Raw genomic sequence first — 18,528 nt, 5'->3', positions numbered from 1 at the left:
TACAGAAGACCTACAATATTCTATGTAAAAAATGCTGGAAGAGTCAGAGGGAGGGAATCTCCCTTCCCCCATGGGGAACCTGTTGAAGTGGAAACTGCTCAGCCTCTTCCAGTCATCTCTCAGTACCAGGCGCTGTGGACATGCAGGTGAGCATAAGTCTCCAACCCGTCATCTGGGTAGGGAAGGATTCACACATATGATGTACAGCGATCCATTTTGGTTTTGTGATACATTATGTTCATGCTCACTATTTTGAAAACACTTGAATGCATAATTTAGGAAACCCTTGTAACGTGTTACTCTGTGGCACATTAAAAAAAAATAAACAAATGCATAATAAATAAGTGATACATGTAAATTCTGTTCAACCCCCGCCTCCCCATACACACACACACACCCACACCCAAGCAGGCAAACTGCTGTGCTAGAGCAGAGGTATGTGGAAAGCATATTGGGAGCCCACACCCTGACCTACTAGGCCTCTTCTGCATCTGCCAAGGGGGTGGGCGGGAGCTGAGCTACATCCTCTCCATCGCTTCAGCTCTGACCATGTGTGACAAGGACTCTGGAAATAAGCAGGCTCCAGCTGGCTGAGGGCAGGCTGGGGGCAAGCCTCATCTTCACGGCTACACTTCTGACTTCCCTCCTCTGCCCACTGCATATGGTGAAATGCCCCACTTTGGCCTCTGCCGCTGCTAGAAGAAGAGGCAACTTCCAAGCTCTGGGCCTCAGTTTCCCTCTAGGACAATGGTGGTGGCAGGGGACGTGAAGCATCCCTGATAGAGGGTCCAGATACAAGAGGACTAGTCACATGCAGAGCCTCCAGGCTGTCTGGAGTCCTCTGCCTTGGTTCTCTCTCTCTCTCCTGCCCCGATGCTGACGAGTTTGGCCTGGGAGCAGCACTGCTGGCCTGCACCCAAGTACACAGGACCCTGCCACCCCACCCCCAAGGTAACCCAATTCTTCCCGGTCAAATGACAGCTGGAGATGGGAGGGAGGGAGCCGAAGGCGGGAAGGGTAATGATAAGTAGCTCGCAGGGTGGTGAGGCCCAGACAAAAGGGTTATGGCCCAGATTCATTTCAACACAATTCCTAAGCACCCACTGTGTTCATGATCCTGCTAGGCACTCAAGGGATCTGAGAAAATGAGGATGACATTTTAATTACATTAAGCATGTCTCAACGTTTAAAGAACACCTCCTCAGAGAAGCCTTCCTTGATAATCTAACTAAAGTGGGCTCCCAGCCTCTTCTCTCCTAAGTAGTGTCTATCCCAATTCTGTGGTGGTTTGTTTACTCACTGTTCTGTCTCCCCATTTGAATGTCAGCTGCTCAAAGGCAGGGCCCTAGTCTCTCCACAGGGGCGTCCAGCACCTCATACAGAGTAGGTCTTGAGTATTAGGTAAGTGAATGAATGCATGAATGAATGAATGACTAGACCACCAGACAAGCAGAAAATGACACAAAAAACAATTCAGAAGTCTTTGTGGAAGCAAAGTAGGGAATAGGCATATCTCTGAGGTTCCACAGAGAAGATCTAACAAACATTGTGAGCTTGGCCTGCAAGGAGGGAGAGGGAGAAGGAATCCCAGGTGGATGACGGAGCAAAGACCTGGAGCCACAGGGCAGGAAGATGGACTGAGGGGCAGTGAGTCCGCCTGGACCCTGATGGGTACCCTGCTCCCTGCCCCAACAGCCTCTTACTCGTCACTGGTTTCTACTCTTCACTGACAAAGCCAGGACTACTTAAATATCTGAGCACAGCTCTGTAGTGTGGTGAGCTGCGGTCATTTCTAAATCAAACATAATCTGTGGCACCCATTGGACTATCACCTGCTTTCTTTTTTTTTTTAAGATTTTATTTATTTATTCATGAGATACACACACACACACACACACACAGAGAGAGAGAGAGGCAGAGACACAGGCAGAGGGAGAAGCAGGTTCCATGCAGGGAGCCCGATGTGGGACTTGATCCCGGGTCTCCAGGATCACGGGCTGAAGGCGGCGCTAAACCGCTGAGCCACCGGGGCTGCCCCACCTGCTTTCTTTTCTAGTTTCTTTTACCTCTGGCTGACTGGCTCTGGTTCTAAACATCTGTGCCCCCACTAGGCACCATCCCCTCCTAGGGGACTGAAGAGTATCTCCTGAGCCGGTCATGACAGAGAGAGACCTTTTATTACCTCCCTCCCATCCCAGGTCTCAAAAGAATTCCTAATGACATTTAGATTATATTTTTTAAAGTCGAAATGCTGAGATATATCTGTCAATTTAAGCCTCTTGTCAGCATATAAAAACCAGAGGTTCACCCTGACCTGAAAGAACGCCAGAAAAGGTGTTTTGCTCAGCCTGGAAGGTTATGATGTCTCTGTGACTCACTTTCTCCATCTCTTGCCAAGAGATGGGGCAAGAGCACAGGTAAGAGATACGGCCAGAGGGAGGAAGAATGTGTGGGGAAACCCCGGGGTTCTCCAATCTGTAGATCCAGGTGAGACTTCCTACATTGACTGTATAGTCCTCCTCCTCCTTAAGCTAAGAAGAGCCTGGTGGTGGTGGTGGTGGAGGAGCAGCTGTAATCCTAGCTAAGGCTTTCCACACAGCATTTTTAAAATTTTTTATTTTTTTGAAGATAAAATGATAGATACACAGAGAGAGACAGAGACACAGGCAGAGGGAGAAGCAGGCTCCCATGGGGAGCCTGATGCGGAACTTGATCCCAGGACCCTGGGATCATGATCTGAGTCCAAGGCAGACGTTCAACCACTAAGCCACTCAGGCGTCCCTCCACGCAGCATTTTAGATGCTAACTTGGTGCCAGTTGGTGGGTGCGGGGCGGGGGGGGGGCCAACGGTCAAGGAGGACTCCGAACTTAACACCACTTCTGTTCTCGGCAGAAGTCTAGGTCTAGAGAAACTGCCAGGGGTCAGATGGTGGCCCCTAGAGGCTGTGTGCTTCCCAGGAAAACTGGCAGCTGGAAACCAGCCCAAATTTATACAGACAGCAATAGCATCTGCAAAGGAAAAATCTGGGGAAATGCATACTAGTCCTTCCACTGGAGGGGTGAGGTGACAGGTGTTTTACTTTCGAGGGTATGCATCTGTGTGCCTGGCATTCTCGCTGAGCACCTTGGCCATACATCTTTGCAGTGTTTTTGCCACAAACATTTTCACCATATAACTAACTGGCTGTAAGGCCATTCTGCCATACAAGATAAAATAATGAAAAATAAAAGAGGAGCATTAAAAAGGACATAATGAAACATGAAAAAATTAGTAAAATTGCCAGAAGGTAATTTTGTTGTAAAAGTTAAAGTCATGAAAAATTTTTAAAAGGGACATTAATTAAAAAGGACATAATGGGGGAAAAAAAGGACATAATGGCACATGAAGAATGAGTAACAGAATTACAAAGACTTTACTGTGAAATACAAACTATTTTCATACATTTAAAATATATGTAGATTCATGGCAATACTATGCAAATAACTGATTTTATATTATGGACTGTACCTAAGCACTTGTCTTCAAAGTCATAGTATTCTTTTTAAACTAAAGTTTCTTCCTTCATTAAGAGAGGTATCAAAAAAAAAAGAGCGAGAGGGGTATCAAGGTCCAAATACAGTTGACTCTTTTTTAAAAAAATATTTTATTCATTTATTCATGAGAGACACAGGCAAAGGGAGAAGCAGGTTCCATGCAAGGAGCCCAATGTGGGACTTGATCCTGGGTCTCCAGGATCACACCCCAGGCTGCAGGCGGCGCTAAACCGCTGTGTCACCAGGGCTGCCCTACAGTTGACTCTTGAACAACATGGGTTTGAATTGCACAGATCCACCTATATGCAGATTTTTTTTCAATATATACAGTACAGTATTGTCAATAGATTTTTCTCTTATGGCTTTCTTTTTATTTAAGTTCTTATTTTATCTTTTTAAAAGATTTTATTTGAGAGTTAGTGAGAGAGAACAAGAGCGGGGGGGGGGGGGGCGGGGGGGGGGCGGGGGAGAGCTCCGGAGAAGAGACTCCCGACTGTGCAGGGAGCCCAACATGGGGCTCAATCCCAGGACCCTGGGACCATGACCAGAGCCAAAGGCAGATGCTTAACCATCTGAACCACCCAACCACCCCTCAGTTCTTATTTTGATTCCAGTTAGTTAACATATTGTGTTACATTAGTTTCAGGTATACAATATGATTCAACACTTCCTCACATCACCCTGTGCTCTTCCTTTTGACTTTCCTAACACAATTTTTTCTCTAACTTCTTTTATTGTAAGAACACAGTATATGACTCATATAATATACAAAATATGAGTTTATCAGCTATTTATTTCATCAGTAAAGCTTCTGGTGAACAGCAGCTATTATTAATAGTTAAGTTTTGGGGGAGTCAAAAGTTATATGTAGATTACTGACTGTGCAAGGGGTCAGCACTCCTAACCTCCATGCTGTTCCAGGGTCATCCATACTAGGATGCATATTTGTAACAGAGCTATATATTGTGTTGTGAAAGCCTTCCACATCATTGTTTGTTCTTGGCAGGTTGTCCCACATGCTGATAGACGTTCCAAAGTTCTGTGGGAAATGTGGAAGAAAAGCCAACACTGTAATGCGTTTGTAAGTGAGCTTTGATCGCTGCAACTGGTATGCTACCATTTTCTGGGTCGTCTGGTGTGCAGTTCGGCTTTACATTCTAGTGCACACTCCCAGCGAGGTTTATCACCATACTTTCTAGCAGGTCTGTATATGGGGTTGTCATCATCTACTATTTTAAGACCACCTTATCTACTTGTCTACTTGCATAGACCACTAGGAGGTCTAGCTGGGGTCTACATGGACCATCATGAGGGCTACCTGAGGTAACATAAGAACAAGAGTTTTATCAATGGAGAAATGAAACCAAATAGATAGCTTCAATAGATTAACTCTGATAAAAGCAGCTGATTCATCAACAAAGAAAGGAGACCAAACTGTCAACCAGTTATTTTATTTTTTACGGTAAAACTGCCTTATAGTCAATTAGTTTCATGACAAAAATGTTTGCCGTGAAAATGCTCACAAAAAAGAGGTCTATGGCAAAACCATATATTTGTGTGTGTACTAACTTAATTTTTTAAAAATGTGTGTGTGTTCCTTAAGATTTGCTTCAATGTGGTTTGGTGGAAAACTTCATGAGCCTTACAGGGAAAGGCAATAAAAGATCCTTGTCATGACAAGACCCAGCCAGGACTGTGGCTACCTACTACCCACAAGGCACCTCTAAAGAAAGACTCTTTCTAGCTGTCCTGGATCCAATAAAACTCCAATGTAAGCCACTCTGAGTGAGCTGTACCACAAATAAGCTCTAAGGGCAGGGCTGGGCCTTATCATCTCAGGAGCCACAGGGCTAAAGCCAGTGCCTAGCACATAATAGGTGCTCAATAAAGGCTGAAACTGACCAGGGAATGGTTCACACGTGGGGTGACGAGAGCTCAGGTCTCCTGGGAAGAGGTATGGGTGAGAAGGAAGGGGAGGCCATAGAAGGAATGTGCCAGGCAGAGAATAAACTTCCTGGCGGAGCCATACTCAGTCCTTTGTCTCAGGGGAAAGCAGGCAGCTGAGTGGCCAGGAAAGGTTGCAGCTGGCCCTTCCTGCAGGGTTTCCCAGAGTAGAAGGCTGCAGGAGGCCCCATCTGGGACAGCTGAGCCACGGCCCACATCACCTGCCCTCCCTGAGACCAGTCTGACTAGGGCTTAAGATATGTGTCAAGCCAGAGCTGAGTCAGGCTTGGGGGAGGGAGTGGGGGAGACAGGCAGGGGGCAGGGAAGACAAGTCAGGCCTCATTCTCTCAAGTGTGCTCCACCAAGGAGGCCAGGCAGAAGCAGCCTCCTCATCCTCTGCCCCTATTCCCAGGGCTTGAGAGAAAGGCAAGCTTCCAAGGTGCCAAAACCCAGGAGAAAGCAAGGCCCCGAGAAGGCTCTCTTGCAGACAGGAGACAGCTGGAGAATGTGTTATGAGGAGACCACCTGTTTCGCCCCAAACCTCCTCCCTGCTATGGATCCACGCAAACAGGCTCTGGCTCCAGTGGGTGGGGAGGCGGAGGCGGCCAACCCGGGGCAGCAGGAGGTATCTGTTTTCAGCATAGCCACCAAGGGACTGGGAGGGAGCCCCGTGGGCTCAGCTCCCGCTGCTGGCAACAGCATCCTCTGTTTCAACTCAGCTGGAGGTCAAGAATTGCTGAGGCCGGCAGCCCTGCCAGGGGATGCTGGGATGCTGTTTGCTTGCGAGTGAGCATCTCGTCGCCGTGGTGACCCAGGGCAGCTCCAGCCAAGAGCCAGCCACAAGGCCAGGAGCAGAACCTCCCTGCTCTAGCACTGGCCTTGACCTTTCCAGCTGGGAAAGCTGAGGGTACAAAACAGTCCCCTGCCCTCCCTGGACCTGACCGTGGCCCGTGTAGACTGCAAAGATGCAGGGGACTCTGTCCTGTCCTTATGACGGCCCAGGACATTCCCAGAAAGAAGAACACCATCTCAGAAAGTGATGAAGGCCACAAGAAACAAGAACAAGGACTAATGGGGCTTTAAAGGAGAAAGAGCTCACCTTGGTGGGGAACAGAAAGGCAAATGGACTCATGAAGGCTTCTGGGAAAAAGACGGCATTAAACAAACAAGCACACACATATCCTCCTGTGGACAGCTCCAACTGCACAAATTAGGAGAAACTTGGTTTGGGGTGCTGTGCTCCCTCAGAGTGACTGCTTCCCTCAGCGTCCCTCTTGGCTGCCGTTGCCCCACTTGTTGCCTGTCTTGTGGCCGATTAACCAGCCACCGGTATCACAATGCCCCTTCTAGCCTCGTCCCCACCACAGCTCAGCTCTTCTGTTCTGGACCCATCTGGATACTATGGTGTGGTGGCAAATCCTTACCCAAATCCCATCACACTCCTCACCTGGGGGACCAGGGAACCACAAGGCAGTCTGCCTCAGGCCTGGGAATAGTCGACAGTAGGTGGTCCCCGGCCACTGGATGGTTTCTTGGAATACCAGAATGCTGGTATGCAGAAAAGTGCCAAAGGGTCAGGTTCTGAACCTGATGCCAGACCAGCCCCAGGAGCCAAGCTGAAGGCTGCAACCCAGGGCCTGGCCCAAGGACGCACAGCACTATACGGTCAGGGCTCCCTTGTCCAACTGCCCTTCTTTTCATTGTTGATGTGGTTTAAAAGGCGACATATGCTCAATGGGGAAAAAGCACATAATAGAAACACAAAAAGGAAAAGATTTAAGTCTCCCAAATCCTATCACCAAACAAAAACAGCAACAACATGTCAAGGGATTTTCATTCTGTTTTTCTCAATGCATACACACATCACTGGGACTACAGGGGGGTATACGATCCACACTGCCACCATTAGTATGTCCTCGATCCTATTTTTATTTTAATCTGATGCCACCTGCCACTCTAGTAGTTTGTTCCTCATCAGATTTTCCTGTGGAGTCCCATGGAAATACAGATGTCCAGGTTCTATCCCTAGAGATCAACTCAGGAAATAAAGGAAATCTAGGATAAATAAGGCACTTCAAAAAAATCCCATCATTTTTGTTTCCTGCAGAATCATTCAATAAATATTCATGGAGCACTCACTATTTGCTGGGCACAGAATATGTTTCTTCATAACAGAAAGCTTGCATCATTCATTCATTCAAGAAACATGAGTTGAACTTCTTCTATGCACCAGACCCCAACATGGGGAACAGGGACACAGAGTCATTGAGATAGGCTCTCAAGATCAGAGCCACGTAAGGAGATAACAGAAACCAATGCACAAACACAAGTGTTGCACTACAGACAGAATCGTGGGGATGCAGGAGATAGGGTGTCCCCCAGCCTGTGATGCATCCAGGAGTCTGCTCTGAATCTAAGGCACAAGCACAGAGGAAACAGCATGAGCAAGGCCTCAGAGGTGAGCAGGGTCTGGGAACCACAGACAGTGCTGTCGGAATGCATCATGCACGGTGGGAAGTGGGCAGGTCACAGAGGGCCATTAGGCCAGTGAAACAGTTTAAAAAGGTGAAGCAGAAATTTTGACAGCTTACTCTGGAATGTGCACATAGGGTGGGTCTCAGAGACCTAGACTGGAGGCAGGGCTACTTGGGAGGGTGCTACATTAGCACAGGAGAGCAAACAAGGACCTGCACTTGGACTTTGTGGAGTGTCTTTTATATAGCAGGAAGAGTTTTAGCAGGGATGGAGATGACGGATGGATTTGAGACGTACCTGAGTTACACACTTAGATTATTTTTATTTCTTTTACACTGGGATGACAGTCTGCATATGTACAGCTTTGCACATACTTCACCTTATTTCCCTATGATAAAGTCCTCGTGGTAGAATTTCTAGGTCAAAGGTAGGGATATTTTTAAGGTTCTTGGTGCCATTTGCCAAATTGCTTTCCAGAAAGACCATATCAAGTTTCATTTCCTCCAGCAGCGTACGACAGTGCTTGTTAGACCCTCTCGGGCCCCCAAAAAGAAAGGCAGAAGTCAGCTCACATCCACCTCATTGCTATGGACTAAATCTTCTGCTTGGCCCAAACAAAATGACTATGTCCAGGAACAGGCTTTACAAAGAGGGCATCGGGCTAAAGGGTATGTTGCTCTGGAGCTGGGCTAGGGCCAGGAAAGGGGCACTTTCTCCCTGCTCCAACTTAGCTTCTTGCTGTTGCCAATAATTTTCTCAGCAGAGCTCATGTCATTCCCCTGCTCAAGAACTTTCCATAACTCCCTGCTGCCTGAAAAATAAAAGCCAAACTCCTTAGTGTGGAAATCAAGGCTTTCCAAGAGTAGGATCTGCAATACACATTTCTATGTATTTATTTATTCATTCGACAAATATTTGGGTACCTGCTATTTACCAGGTACTGTACAAAAAGTCCTTACTCTCATAGAGCTTACACTCCAGTGGGAGAGGCAGACGATGCACACAGGTTGATAAAGATATACCAGGTATGTAAGTATTTATTATTAGAGAGAGAGAGAGAGAAAGAAAGAGAGAGAGAGAGAGCGTGCACAACCACATGCAAGTGGGAGGAGGGGCAGAGGGAGAGAGAATCCTAAAGCAGACTCCCTGCTGAGCACAGAGCCTGACATGGGGCTTGATCCCAGGACCCTGAAGACCATGACATGAGCCAAAACCAACAGCCGCTGCTCAACCAACTGAGCCACCCTGGCGCCCCTGTATTAGGTGTTTATTTGTGATGTACTAAATTAAGCAGGAAAATAAAGTGACAAGGAGCACACAATTGCAGAAAGGGTGGCCAGGGAAGGCAGGGGACAGGGGACAGGTGCAGAGGCCAGGAAAGAATAAGGAGTGAACCATGTAGACCTCTCTCACTATACTCTGACCACCTCAGAGTCATCAACTTTGTATGGACTTTCAAGTCTCCATGCCTTTGCTCTTGCTCTTCTCTCCTTAAGATTCCCTTCCTGTTGAAGGGGAAACCCTTCTGTGCCCAGCTCAAACACTGCCTCTTCTCTGAAGCCCTCCTAACGCCGCAAGCCAAACCTGCCTCCCAGCATCCGCTTCCATCTCCTAGTCTGCATGACTGTGAGCTTCTCGAGGCCACGCATTGCCTTTTAGCTCTGCATCTGCTGTGCCTCACACGCAAGAAGAGGAATCTCTATGCTGGCACTTAGAGATGGTCTGGTCTCCACGCTTGCCCCATCCAGACCACACTGCTCAAAGGCAGGAACTGCCTTACTCAGCTTCTGGTATCCTCAGTTTCTATAGCCTAGAGCCTGGTGTACAGATGTTAGCCAAAAGGGAAGCATGTGTACAGTTATCAAAGAGAAAGGGCACATTACTCGCAGAGAAACATTCTTCTCTTAGCACATGCAAATGAAAATACTCTCCACCTCTGTGGTGAGATTTTTAGTTGTCTATACAAATCCATTCTCCCCTCCACCTTGGCAAGCAGCAGCCAACTGAACTATGTTTCCCAGCCTCCCTTGCAGTCAGGGTGGCCAAGTGATTACATTCTTGCCTAGAAAATGTGAGCTGTAGGGACATGAGCCGTAGAAGACCTGCGCCCAAGGTCAGTGGGCATACTTCCTCCACCTTCTCTATTCTCTTCCACTGGTTGGAACCCAAGTGTGCTGGCAATTAAGCTTCAACCACATGGAACATGCCCTGTGATGAGGTGATAACCCAAAGACACTGGATACCAGAATGACCACAAGCTGCAGAGCTGCCCCTCGCCTGGTCTGTATAGGTCGGGGATGTGAGGGCCATTACGAACCAGAAAAATCAGTTTCTTATTCTTTAAGCCACTACATACTTAGGCCCCTTTTCAAAGCAATATCCAGGCTTACGTTAATAAATGCACTCCTGCACAGCAATGGGACAACTCTGCATCGTCCTCAAATACCTTTCTCAGTGCCCACCAGGGAATGGGGAGTCCTGACTCCTGGCCAATCCACTAAGATTCAGCAGGGTCAGGAGAGGAGCCACTATACAAAATTAGGGCAAAAGTTCCATAAGGAACATGTAAGAACACACAAATGGGTAGAAGAGCACCATGAGGAGAGCAAGAAAAGGCAGCAGCAGAGCCCACGAGAGGGATCAGAAACACAAAGTTGCTCCTCAGGGTTTAAAAGCCTGACTCCTATGGGTAGAAGGGCTTAAGGGATGCAAAACCAAACACACACAAACATTTGTTCTAGCCCCTCTGCGGGTTTCTTCATACTCATCCTGCTGGCTGTCACTGGGCAGAAGAGGGGAGTGAATGAGAGAGATGGAGAAGGAGCTGGCCACAGAGGTGGGGGCATCATCTCACCAATACCATCTCCCATGAAGGAGCCAAGGAACCAGGGAAGTTGTGTCTTTGTCAGCCTTGAGGGCCCCCAGAGATCAACAGTCCTGCCATAATTCTGGGACTGCTACACCCAGCACCTCTCCTTCATTCCACTTATGGATACCCACCAAGTCACACCCAACGAGAAGGTACAAGGGGAGAAGAGAGCCACTGCCTCCCCCCAGCCCCCACATCCCTGAATCATCTGCCCAGCCATCCCAGCTACGCTGGGCTCCTCAAGCCCCTGACAGCTCTATCCCACTTTCTACAGTGAGGAAATGGTGAAGACCACAGAGGACCTGAGGAAGGCTGGCGAAGACCACGGGGAGAAGCTAGGGATTGAGAGCCAAGCAGAAGAAGATTCGCATGCTGACCCCACCCTTTAACCCAGCCTGTGACCCTCAGCAAGCTTTAGGTCTCAAATCTGTAAAACAGATGATGCTACCTCACAGAGCCGCTGCAAGGATAAACTACAGTAAGTATGTGGAAGGTACTCTACAAATGCCAATTTCCTATTACCCCTGGATGTCCTCCTTGTTGGCCTGCCATGATACATAAAATTCCTGCCACTGCACTTGTTCTTCAGGATTAAGGCACTGTTGTGAAATGTCCCTGTGCAGTAACATGTCACCGACTGCAAGGGCCAATTAAATGTTCTGGGCAGGTTAGCAGGCAGGCATCCAGAGCGTCTAGTAGAGGCTCTGATGTTCAAGCTCCCAGGTGCAGACAGGAGTTGCTCTGAAGTGGCAGGTACCCCAAAGGAGAAGACGTTATAAAGAAAGATGATGTGTCAGGGACGCTAAAGCTTCTGATCTGGGACTCTCCAGGTGGGCAGAGCTGGAAGGTAGAACAGCTGGCGGGGGGGGGGGGGGGGGGGGGGCTCCAAAAAGAAAAACAGGAAAAGCAGAAAAAGGAAGGAGACTGGGAGGTGAAAGTCCTTTAATGGAGAATTAGGAAGCAGTCGCAAGGGTGGCCCCTGCCCCTGGCAGCAGAGGCACTGAGCCATCACAACCTGGCCCCCCTCCAGATCCCTCCGCCGAGCTGCTATGTCCCGTCCCTGGCACCATATGGCTCCTGAGTGTCCATCCCCACCCTCACTCTACCAGCCAGGTATGTTCTGAAGAGGAAGGAAGCCAAAAGCTTTGACCTTGCTGTTTGGAAAGCACTTTCAGAATCTTGCTGTAAAACATGTCTGAGGTTGGAAAAGAGGCAGAATGCACTAAGGCAGTGAAGGACAAGATTGAGCATCTCTGGGGTTGTGTTTCTTGCTTGGCCACACACGTGGGATGATCTGAGCAAGGCCCATGCCCTTTCTTTGACCTTCACCACACTGTAAGAATGGTCACCCATGCTCACCAGTGACTCAAATCCCAGGAACAGAAACAGAAAAACCACGGAAGGGCAACAGACCTGTTCCTGCAGAACTAGCGGGTGGGAGACACAACGGAGACCCAGCTGGGTCAGTGAGACCCGAGCTCAGCGAGTGCAGACCTCTCTCACAAGGCCACAGTGAGGGGCAGCAAGGCAGTGCACAGGAACATGCTCCATAGAGGGCCAGGCCAACGCAAGGAAGGACTGTCTCCTTGAGAGAGCCATCAAAAGCCAGCCTTGCTCGAGGAAAACCAGGCTGACCACCCACAGGGTGCTGAGCAGAGCAACCCCACAATGGGTAGGCAGCTGGACCACACCACATTTAGGCTCTTCCAGTTCTAAGGTCCTGCCATACACTCTGGCATTGAAGGGGCCATCCCAACAATGTCTTACAGGGTTCAACTCCAGTCAGTTGTCAGGCCTGCTCTGTTTACAGCCTTCCACAGTTTACAAAAGGACTCCCCATCTACGTCAACTTACTTGATGTTGTGACGGAGCTCTAGAACCACACGGCACCCCACTGCATCCTGGAGCCAGCCGTGTGGCCAGTGAAGCAAAGCAAAAGTCGAAGGACAATCAGTACAATTTTGTAAACCTCTGTAGCCCCAAGAAGCCCAAAGTAAGTGCACCCACCCCAGTCTGCCCTCTCCAGAAACCCATCCAGGGGCCAGCCTCCAGGTCAGGATCTAGAGACCCGGCTGGGTGGTTGTGTGGTCCATTCCAAAGGGGGCCAGACAATGTTGCTGCCCAACTCCTTGTGGAGGAAAGCTGGACCCAGCCCTGTTCCTGGGGCTTCAGGGAGAACAAGGGAACAGGACACAAAAAATCTGGGCCAGGATGATCCAGGAAACATGGACGCTGCTGCTTGTGCTTTGCTGAGGGTGGGCCTCACAGCTCGATTCAGAAAAAGCCTTTACCAGGCTAGGGCAGGGGAGCTTTGACTTTTGTACAACCAGATCCTACAGAGCCAGGAAGTCTTGCAATAGAAGTTGGGCTCTCTGGAGTCAGCTTCTTCTCACTTCAGATTACTCTCCTTTAGGAAGAGAAATCACCCTCATGAGGAACAGAAAAACTACCTTCCTGGTACTTCTAACCACGAGTGCCAGCTCTATCTTCTGAATTACATGACAAAACCTCCAGGCAACACTGTGTGGTAGTCAAAATCTCTCAGCAGTTATGAGTTTGGGAGCCAGAGAGACCCATTCCAAATCCCAGGTTGGTGATCTTGGGTAGATCATCTGATCTAAACCCCAGTCCCTTCCTTTATTTTTTTTTTTTAAGATTTTATTTACTTATTCATGAGAGACACACACAGACAGAAACAGAGAGAAACAGAGAGAGACAGAGAGGCACAGACACAGGCAGAGGGAGAAGCAGGCTCCATGCAGGGAGCCCAACGCAGGACTCGATTGAGTCTCCAGGATCATGCCTTGGGCCAAAGGCAGCGCTAAACCGCTAAGCCACCCGAGCTGCCCAGTCCCTTCCTTTATTAAGTAGAGATGAAAATATTCTCCCCTTTGGAATACTGTGCAGACTAAATGAGATCACGTATGCAAAGCCCCCAGCATATACCTGGCACATAGGAAAGGCTCAGTAAATGCTAATATCATGACAACAGTTTTGAGGGAATTTAAAGACCACCTTCCTGATCGTCCCATGCCTTGTGTTTTCTTGCTAAGTAGTCCCAGTTCCTCAACATGTGATTTCAAGTTCCCTAAACATCCCTTGGTTGCTCTGTTACTAGGCAGCTGTGGTACAATGGCAGGCCCTGGGCAATAGGACAGAAAACCTGGGTTAGAATTCAGACAGCCTTCCTGAAGAGATCCTGGCGGGGACTATTCTGCCTCCAAATCAGGCTGAACACCCATGATGAGTCAGGCATCGTGCTAAGCAGTGCAGATTCGCCACTCAACAAGATATGATGCCTCCCTTAGAGGGCTTAGAGGTTGGTTTACTCCACATTTTAATGGTTCGTGGCATCTAGGACTGAACTTGAGTGCCACTTCTGCAAGCATGCCCCACTACTCTCCCCAAGGTGAGTAGACCTCCCCTCAACCACTGGCAGAGTCTCCCTTTACCAGCCATCATTTGCACATGAGCCCAGTATCTCTGCCTGTGGAATGAAAAGTTGTGTGTTACAGATGAGAAAACAAAGAAAAAGGTGAGAAGTCCACGATGTTCCAAATTTACAAGATTATTAGCACAAAATTCATCACAAAGCAGGTGCTTGTCTTAGGGAGGCTGGATGGAAGCTGGTGGGACCTGGGCCTTTATCTCTGGCCCAACTTCCCCAGAACTCCCTCCTAATGGTCCTTCTCTCTTCCTGGGCCACTGCAAAGGGACATGTACAATGGAAAGGGCAGAGCAGACTCCTACCAGCTACAGTCCCAATGAAGCCAGACTATGAGTGCTTGCTAGTCAGACTCACAGCTCCAGACAGTACTCCAGACATGGGTACCCTCTCCTTTCTCTTTACCAGGGAGGGGAGAAGCTGAGGTGGCCACTTGCTGGTTTCAGTGGCTTCTTCCCTTTCTTGGAAGGCCTCAAGCTCTCTTCTGTCCATGGGCCTTCACACACGCAGTTCCCTTCACTCAGCTTGGGTAAGACCCCCATCTTGGGCTGTGCCGAGTGCATGTGCAACCAGGGCTGGAGGCCAGGGGAGGCTGAAACCTAGTTTATGTTCTCTCACCAGAGCAGGCATCTTTTTCTGATTCACCTAAAGGTGCCACATGGGCCAGCAAGAGCTCTGGCTAAGGGTGGCTACCTCAGTCTTCCTCAGCCTCCAGGGGCAGCTTAGGTATCTTTTACAGGGAAGTCTTTTTGATCCTACATCCCACAATAATTCATTCCTCCTACCTCATAATTCTCATCCAGCTCCCTCTCCTTTTCTTCATATTACACTTTTATTATTTGAGCATAATCTATTTTCCCACTACTCTGTAGGCTCCATGAGCACAGGGCCACATGTCTTTTGTGTAGCTGCATACCCTGGGCCAACCATAGGGCCTGGCACATAGAAACTCAATGCACATCTAAGCTTTATGGCAGTATGTTCTTCAGACTTGCCTTGAACTCTTCAGGACTAGGCCTCTACACTACGTATCACCTTCATCTGGCATACTGCAGGAAGTGAATGGCAAGGCCATTAGGTAGGCCATTCAGAGCCCTAAGAGAGTTTGGTCCAACTGAGACAAGACAGGCAGGATGCCCCCATATAGTGTGCACCATATTTGAGAGCCCTCCAATAAATATCGATAGAACCAAAGGACACAGAAAGATAGGATACTACAGTCTCCTACTGGAAGACCATGTTTCTCAGCCTTTTTAAGCACATTCTCTCTTTCGATAAATACACAGATGTCATATGCACACCTGTACCCAAATCTGTGCCATCCCCCACTTGAAAATTACTATAATATCAGGCAAGAGTTTTGTAAACTCCACTTTCAATAGCTTATGTTTTATTTTTTATTTTTTAAGTATTTTATTTATTTATGAGAGACAGAGAGGCAGAAACAAAGGCAGAGGGAGAAGCAGTCTCCCTGTGGGGAGTCCAATGCGGGACTTGATGCCAGGACCCCAGGATCACGATCTGAGCCAAAGGCAGAGGCTCAACCACTGAGCCACCTGGGTGTCCCAATAGCTTATGTATTAAAAACAATCTATTTCTGCTAAACCTAAAATGTGATTATGATACTGAATATGCTTTTTCAAATTTCATATATATCTTAATCCTCAGAGATTTTGATTCTTTTACTCTCTCCCATCGACAATCGCCACTCACGGACAAGAACAGAACACAAAAGGGCCTGCCTACCACAAAGAGTAGAAATGTTCTAAGTCAATAAAGAATGTGTAGAAGAGGAACCTCGGGGTATATTTCTAGCACTCTCAGAATAGAATGGCAATAGGATCTAAGTGGGAAGAGCATCAGATGGAAAGTTGAGAGATTAGGTTTTATTTACTTCTAGTTTTGAAACTCCTTTGTTAGGACAATGTCCAATTAGGACTAGGAGGACATCTTCCCAGCTGTAAAATGGGACATTGCTAAGGAAGAGTCCACAGCACAGAGAAATACTATGACCCCTCCCATCTGAAGGTCTGTTCATTGTCAGGGGTATGGAGAAAAGACAAACCAAGCACAGCTCTGAAGAAGACACACAAGTGTTCCTCAGGTGTATTATTTACTAGGTGCTACAGGCCGTTGGAGGAAAGAACATGAAGTGGGCTATGGAGGTCCCCTGGCCCTGGGGCAACTCTCTTCCCCCAGTTGGAGGCAGATGCATCACCACAATTAAGAGATGGGAACAGGCATCAGACCCACACAAATCCTGGGCTTGTTCTGCCACTTACTCACTGGTAATGTCAGATTTCCCTTAACCGTGAGAGGATGACGATTTGACTTACCTCACCGAGTTAGTATGAAGATTAAATGAGATAATATGTATAAAATATTTGGCACAGCATCTGGAAAATGATAAATGAATGCAGAACGTATTTATAAATATTAGCTTTATTATTTGTATTACTATTATTGTTTCCCAGCAGGAATGCGGGCAGCTGGAAGGGCAGCCCAGAGGCACCTGGCAATCCTCTTGTTCTCATTTCCTATTTATTGTCACAAATGACATGACCTCTGTGGTCAAGGACAAGAACAGCTGGGTAGGCCAGCAAAAATGCACAGCTGCTGCCTTTTAGGAAAAATAATACTCCAAGGGGCCCCGGGTTGGGATGGAGCTAGCAGCAGGATACAGAGTCTGACTTGGGGTGGAGGGAGCAGGCGACTCCAGCAGGGGTTCTGCAGGAGGGCAATGACAGGAAATAGCCAAAGGGGCTGGAGGGGTAGGAAGAGAAAGTATGGGGGAGACCCAAACCAAAGACGGGTGGGCACAGGAAGCTCCCTTCCCAGAAAGAGGAAGCTGCAGGTGAGCCAGAAGGAAGCCAGGAAGATGATGATGTGGGCAAGTGGGGGAAGCTGAGCCAATCCTGAGGGAAAGGCAGCTGGGAAAAAAGAACCAGGTTGCTGAACACTCCTGGATGAAGAAAGGTTGGGACAGAACAGGAAGGAAGGCCACAGGCTCTCTCCCCAGTTGACCTCGAGTCTCCTATTCAAGCCCCAAATCTGCAGATTCCAGGATTTCAACCAGTATTAGGCTACTGCCACCATCTACCTCTACCATCTGGGTTCTCTTCCCTAGGCTGGTGGCAAAACAGGATGCAGGTTTCATTTCCCCTTTTCCTGGGAACTCTGAAACAAGTGCTCCGTGGATTTCCCTACAGGGAAAGGCCCAGAAGGCCCACCCAGGGGAGAAATGCCCTTGCAGTTCCACTTTGAGATGTGCATAGATTAGGCCTGCCCATAGCTGCCCTCTTCCCCAACTGCCTCTTCTCCCACTGTCTCTCTCTAGGAGGGTTCAGTCTCAGGCCTGTCCCCCTCCACCCCTGAGCTCTAGACACATACAGCACCCATCAGGGGAACGCAGGAAGTCAGGGGGTGTGAACTCATCCTAGCCCTGATTAATCATTCAGGTACCCCCAGACTCAAGTTCCAGAAAAGAGCTGTTCTTGACACTACCCCAGGTGATCTGGAGTCAGGGAGTCTGGGCTGGCTGTGGGGAGCTCGAATCAGGTCACGTCGTCCCAGGTCCAGGAAGGAAGGCTCCCTGACCCCCCAGCGGGGTCACTGTGCAGGATGTCACACAAGCAGCAATAGTAACAAGGCTGCCTGCATCTGCGTGAACCTTTCCTGAGCACAAAGTGTTGTCATGTACATAACCTTTGACTTTCCCTACAACACTAGGAGGGGACTGGGCAGATACTGTTCCCATTTTGAAGATGAGGAAGCTGAGGCAATGTGGGCAGGGTCAGAGTTCCTGATAAGCAGAGCTGATAGGTCTGGGATCCATTCTTTTTTTTTTTTTTTTTTTTTTTAAGATTCATTTATTTATTCATTCAGAGAGAGCGAAGAGAGAGGCAGAGACACAGGCAGAGGGAGAAGCAGGCTCCATGCAGGAAGCCTGATGTGGGACTCGATCCTGGGTCTCCAGGATCACACCCCGGGCTGCAGGCGGCGCTAAACCGCTGCGCCACCAGGGCTGCCCCTGGGATCCATTCTCCAGAAAGTCTCCTCCTTTACCCTGGGACTTCCCTTTCTGCTTTAAATATCCTCGCAGTTCTCCCAACCTAAACAATGAGTGCTCTAGTCTAGCAGTGCTGCTGCATAAAGCTAACAGTCTCCTTCAAAGAGCTGCCCCTCCCCAAATCCCCAGTGTCTCCAAGCCCTCCCGGGTGCTCCCACCCCCTGCCTGCCACATCTTGGGCCCTCCCTCTGC

At 48.6% G+C, this 18,528-nt stretch overlaps 1 protein-coding gene across 3 annotated transcripts in view; it reads right to left on the bottom strand.

Moving 5' to 3' along the window:
• Positions 1-18,528, bottom strand: part of UBTD1 (ubiquitin domain containing 1) — a 55,456-nt gene that overhangs the window by 19,470 nt on the left and 17,458 nt on the right. The window contains exon 1 of one of the 3 annotated variants that reach the window (XM_038578434.1): positions 4,440-4,476. The exons of the other annotated variants lie outside the window; for them this stretch is intronic. Coding sequence (XP_038434362.1) covers positions 4,440-4,461 — 22 coding nt within the window. The 5' untranslated portion in view covers positions 4,462-4,476. Of the gene's footprint in view, positions 1-4,439; positions 4,477-18,528 lie in introns of those variants that run through there. 3 annotated transcript variants of the gene reach the window in all.

The sequence above is a fragment of the Canis lupus genome, chromosome 28 (genome assembly GCF_011100685.1).
Source record: "Canis lupus familiaris isolate Mischka breed German Shepherd chromosome 28, alternate assembly UU_Cfam_GSD_1.0, whole genome shotgun sequence".
Taxonomy (NCBI): domain Eukaryota; kingdom Metazoa; phylum Chordata; class Mammalia; order Carnivora; family Canidae; genus Canis; species Canis lupus.
Note: the sequence above shows the minus strand (reverse complement) of the source record. Positions and strands in the feature narration are given on the sequence as shown.